The sequence below is a fragment of the Argentina silus genome, assembly GCF_951799395.1.
Source record: "Argentina silus genome assembly, chromosome: 2".
Lineage (NCBI taxonomy): Eukaryota > Metazoa > Chordata > Actinopteri > Argentiniformes > Argentinidae > Argentina > Argentina silus.
In genome coordinates, this window is record NC_139656.1 from 34,815,426 (window position 1) to 34,820,425 (window position 5,000).

Below are 5,000 nucleotides of genomic sequence, written 5' to 3' on the forward strand. Positions count from 1 at the left end.
TTAGGGTTAGTGTTAGGGCTAAGGCTAGGGCTAGGGTTAGGGTTAGGGTTAGGGTTTGGGCTAGGGTTAGGGCTAGGATTAGGGCTAGGGTTAGGGCTAGGGTTAAGGTTAGGTTTAGGGCTAAGGTTAGGGTTAGGGTTAGGGCTAGCATTAGGGCTAGGGTTAGGGCTAGGGCTAAGGTTAGGGTTAGGGCTAGCATTAGGGCTAAGGTTAGGGTTAGGGTTAGGGCTAGCATTAGGGCTAGGGCTAGGGCTAAGGTTAGGGTTAGGGCTAGCATTAGGGCTAAGGTTAGGGTTAGGGTTAGGGCTAGGGCTAGGCTCTACTCTTACCTGTGGTTCCACTGGTGAAGCACACGATAGACAGGTCGTCTGGTGTCGGAGGCTGCGGGGAACAAAGGGTTAGGGTTAGGGTTACGGTTAGGGTTACGGTTGGGGTTAGGGTTAGGGTTAGGGTTAGACATTGGAGGACGGGCTTATTGTAATGCATCAAATTCCTCATTGTTTTGTATTTCCTGCATGTATTTCCTGCCCTAACCCTAACTCTAGCCCTAACCCTAACCCTAACCCTAACCCTAACCCTAGCCCTAACCCTAACCCTAGCCATAGCCCTAACCCTAGCCCTAACCACTGGGGACAGCTCCCTGCACTCAGCCTGAGCAGATCAGATCAGATCAGATCAGATCAGATCAGATCAGACAACATTCATCTGGTCATGCAGAAGTCATTGTTATCTCTTCCTGTGAGATAACATATACAAGACAGGAAGCACCCAGATTTGAACTCTGCTCAACTTATTTGTTTTTAATGTTTTTAGATGCAGAGGTTCGACCAGTACATGTGAGCATCCCTCTTAAGCCGGACGGGCCCATAATTGGTCCCAAATTCTGCTTTAATCTGTTTATTAATTACATTACTGATTACATGTGTAGTATGTTATTCTGAACTATGATCTGAGCATGATCCCCACACAACTTCAAGGTGTCATCTATCAAATGACATCCTGCTTCTGCATCTGATCGTCATATTTCTGATGTTAGAAGCAGTTTAGTTTGGGTCTGTTTTTCAGGTGGAAATGAGTCAAACAGGTCTTTCAGCAGAAGAGGTTCCTTGTTGTCATGTAATGTCTAATTTAATACCTTGCATGTTCAATTGAGGATTACCATTGGAAGTATGATTTAGTCAAAGACTAGTCTTAATCTGTGTAGGGGTAACCACCCCAGACATGTCACTGTGTGTAGAGCAGGGGAGGCTGGTGGAGGTAGAAATCAGAGGACGGGCTCATTGTAACGCATGGAATGGAATGCGTGTTTGATACCATTCCTCATTCCATTCCATGCATTACAATGAGCCCGTCCTCCGATTCCTACCTCCACCAGCCTCCCCTGTGCTAGACTCAGGGGATGATGAGGCCCTAGCCTTTCAGGGGAGCCAGCTTCTGGAGGACTTGAGATGGAGTCCAGTCTGGGGGGACATGGATCAACTGACTCAGTTACAGGAAACCCTTCTGGAAATCACTCTGGATCACTCTCACAGCATACTGTTGATAATAATAATAATAATAATAATAATAATAATAATAATAATATAAACAGTACTCACTATAGGCTTTCTGTGTTGCTCCCTGCCCAAGGCCTGGCGGGGAATGACATCACACAAACAAACCCAGAAACACAACACCCTGGGTTAGAGACAGGACATACTGATCAGGACCACAGCGACGCAGGGTCCAACATAACACATCATATCTTGTTAGGTTTTGAATATCTCCCTTTCGTTTTCATTGGTTTTCCCTGTAATGCGTATTGTGTTGCATTGGTTATGAAATACAAAGGGATTTTAATCCTGTCACCAGAATTTCAAATAAATGTGCGAGACACGTAGAGACACATAGAAACACGTAGAGACACGTAGAGACACGTAGAGACACGTAAAGACACGTAGAGACACGTAGAGACACATAAAGACATGTAGAGACACATAAAGACACGTAGAGACACATAGAAACACATAAAGACACGTAGAGACACGTAGAGACACGTAGAGACATGTAAAGACACGTAGAGACACGTAAAGACACGTAGAGACACGTAGAGACACGTAAAGACACGTAGAGACACATAAAGACACGTAGAGACACATAAAGACACGTAGAGACACGTAGAGACACATAAAGACACGTAGAGACACATAAAGACACGTAGAGACACGTAGAGACACGTAGAGACACATAGAGACACGTAAAGACACGTAGAGACACGTAAAGACACGTAGAGACACGTAAAGACACGTAGAGACACATAAAGACACGTAGAGACACGTAGAGACACGTAAAGACACGTAGAGACACATAAAGACACGTAGAGACACGTAGAGACACGTAAAGACACGTAGAGACACATAAAGACACGTAGAGACACATAAAGACACGTAGAGACACGTAGAGACACATAAAGACACGTAGAGACACGTAGAGACACGTAAAGACACGTAGAGACACATAAAGACACGTAGAGACACGTAGAGACACATAAAGACACGTAGAGACACGTAGAGACACATAAAGACACGTAGAGACACATAAAGACACGTAAAGACACGTAGAGACACGTAGAGACACATAAAGACACGTAGAGACACATAAAGACACGTAGAGACACATAAAGACACGTAAAGACACGTAGAGACACGTAGAGACACATAAAGACACGTAAAGACACGTAAAGACACGTAGAGACACATAAAGACACGTAAAGACACGTAGAGACACGTAGAGACACATAAAGACATGTAGAGACACATAAAGACACGTAGAGACACATAGAAACACATAAAGACACGTAGAGACACGTAGAGACACGTAGAGACATGTAAAGACACGTAGAGACACGTAAAGACACGTAGAGACACGTAGAGACACGTAAAGACACGTAGAGACACATAAAGACACGTAGAGACACATAAAGACACGTAGAGACACGTAGAGACACATAAAGACACGTAGAGACACATAAAGACACGTAGAGACACGTAGAGACACGTAGAGACACATAGAGACACGTAAAGACACGTAGAGACACGTAAAGACACGTAGAGACACATAAAGACACGTAGAGACACGTAGAGACACGTAGAGACACATAGAGACACGTAAAGACACGTAGAGACACGTAAAGACACGTAGAGACACGTAAAGACACGTAGAGACACATAAAGACACGTAGAGACACGTAGAGACACATAAAGACACGTAGAGACACATAAAGACACGTAGAGACACGTAGAGACACGTAGAGACACATAGAGACACGTAAAGACACGTAGAGACACGTAAAGACACGTAGAGACACATAAAGACACGTAGAGACACGTAGAGACACGTAGAGACACATAGAGACACGTAAAGACACGTAGAGACACGTAAAGACACGTAGAGACACGTAAAGACACGTAGAGACACATAAAGACACGTAGAGACACATAAAGACACGTAGAGACACGTAGAGACACGTAAAGACACGTAGAGACACATAAAGACACGTAGAGACACGTAGAGACACATAAAGACACGTAGAGACACGTAGAGACACGTAAAGACACGTAGAGACACATAAAGACACGTAGAGACACATAAAGACACGTAGAGACACGTAGAGACACATAAAGACACGTAAAGACACGTAGAGACACGTAGAGACACATAAAGACACGTAGAGACACATAAAGACACGTAAAGACACGTAGAGACACGTAGAGACACATAAAGACACGTAGAGACACATAAAGACACGTAGAGACACATAAAGACACGTAAAGACACGTAGAGACACGTAGAGACACATAAAGACACGTAAAGACACGTAAAGACACGTAGAGACACATAAAGACACGTAAAGACACGTAGAGACACGTAGAGACACGTAGAGACACATAAAGACACGTAAAGACACGTAGAGACACATAAAGACACGTAGAGACACATAAAGACACATAAAGACACGTAAAGACACGTAGAGACACGTAGAGACACATAAAGACACGTAGAGACACGTAGAGACACATAAAGACACGTAGAGACACATAAAGACACGTAAAGACACGTAGAGACACGTAGAGACACATAAAGACACGTAAAGACACGTAGAGACACGTAGAGACACATAAAGACACGTAGAGACACGTAGAGACACATAAAGACACGTAGAGTTTGATTTGATTTCAACAGACATTGGTGTATAGTTGTACACAACAGAGATCGACAGGAAGCTAACATTTGCTGTTTGTGTTTAAAGGGGCAATCTGGGATTCGTACAACAACAAAGCGGTCACCATGCCACTTTATTTGGTAAACAGCTGAGTAACGGCGCTCGGGAAATGTAACCACTCTCAAATTCAGTTATGGAGTTATGGATGCAAGGACTGACCATCCATGAGATCAAAATGATAGTTTTAACCCTGTTTTGAAGCTTTACAGTTAAAACAGTAAAACAAGCTTATATTTATTATATGATGGGTTCTGATAGGGTAAGACAGTTGAACTAAGCTCAAGAGGCATCTATATTCTTCAAGAATCAATGGGTCATTTAAAAGTACCAAATTAATCATTTAAAAGTACCAAAAAAAAAAATTACCAATCCCAGATTGGCCCTTTAAGGGCATGCTTAACTCATTCATTGCCGAGGGTGAATAAAGTCACACAGAAATGCATCAATTACGATGCTCCATTTTATAGCCAATCAGAGTGTTGTTGCTAGGTAAACACCACAAAAAACACTTGGCGATCTAGTTTGGTGAGTGTTCCGGGAACTCTCTGGCAGTTGGTGAGTTAAGCATTCTTTCTTCATTTGCCACAGTGTGAGTGCGTTTCCTTCTCTGCTGAATAACGTGTGTTCAACGCCAGCGGGCAAACTGATTCAGAACTACTCCGGTTCACACTCCAGTTAAGAGACAGGCCAGGCCAGATTCTGACACATCATGTACAGAGGTAATTGTGCATGAACAGAT

At 43.4% G+C, this 5,000-nt stretch overlaps 1 protein-coding gene across 2 annotated transcripts in view; it reads right to left on the minus strand.

Annotated features, from left to right (window-relative positions):
* Positions 1-5,000, minus strand: part of acsl6 (acyl-CoA synthetase long chain family member 6) — a gene marked incomplete at its 5' end in the record, with an annotated part of 30,291 nt that overhangs the window by 16,896 nt on the left and 8,395 nt on the right. For both annotated transcript variants that reach the window (XM_083696675.1, XM_083696674.1), the window contains 2 exons: positions 330-381; positions 1,599-1,631. In XM_083696675.1, coding sequence (XP_083552801.1) covers positions 330-381; positions 1,599-1,631 — 85 coding nt within the window. The remainder of the gene's footprint in view (positions 1-329; positions 382-1,598; positions 1,632-5,000) is intronic.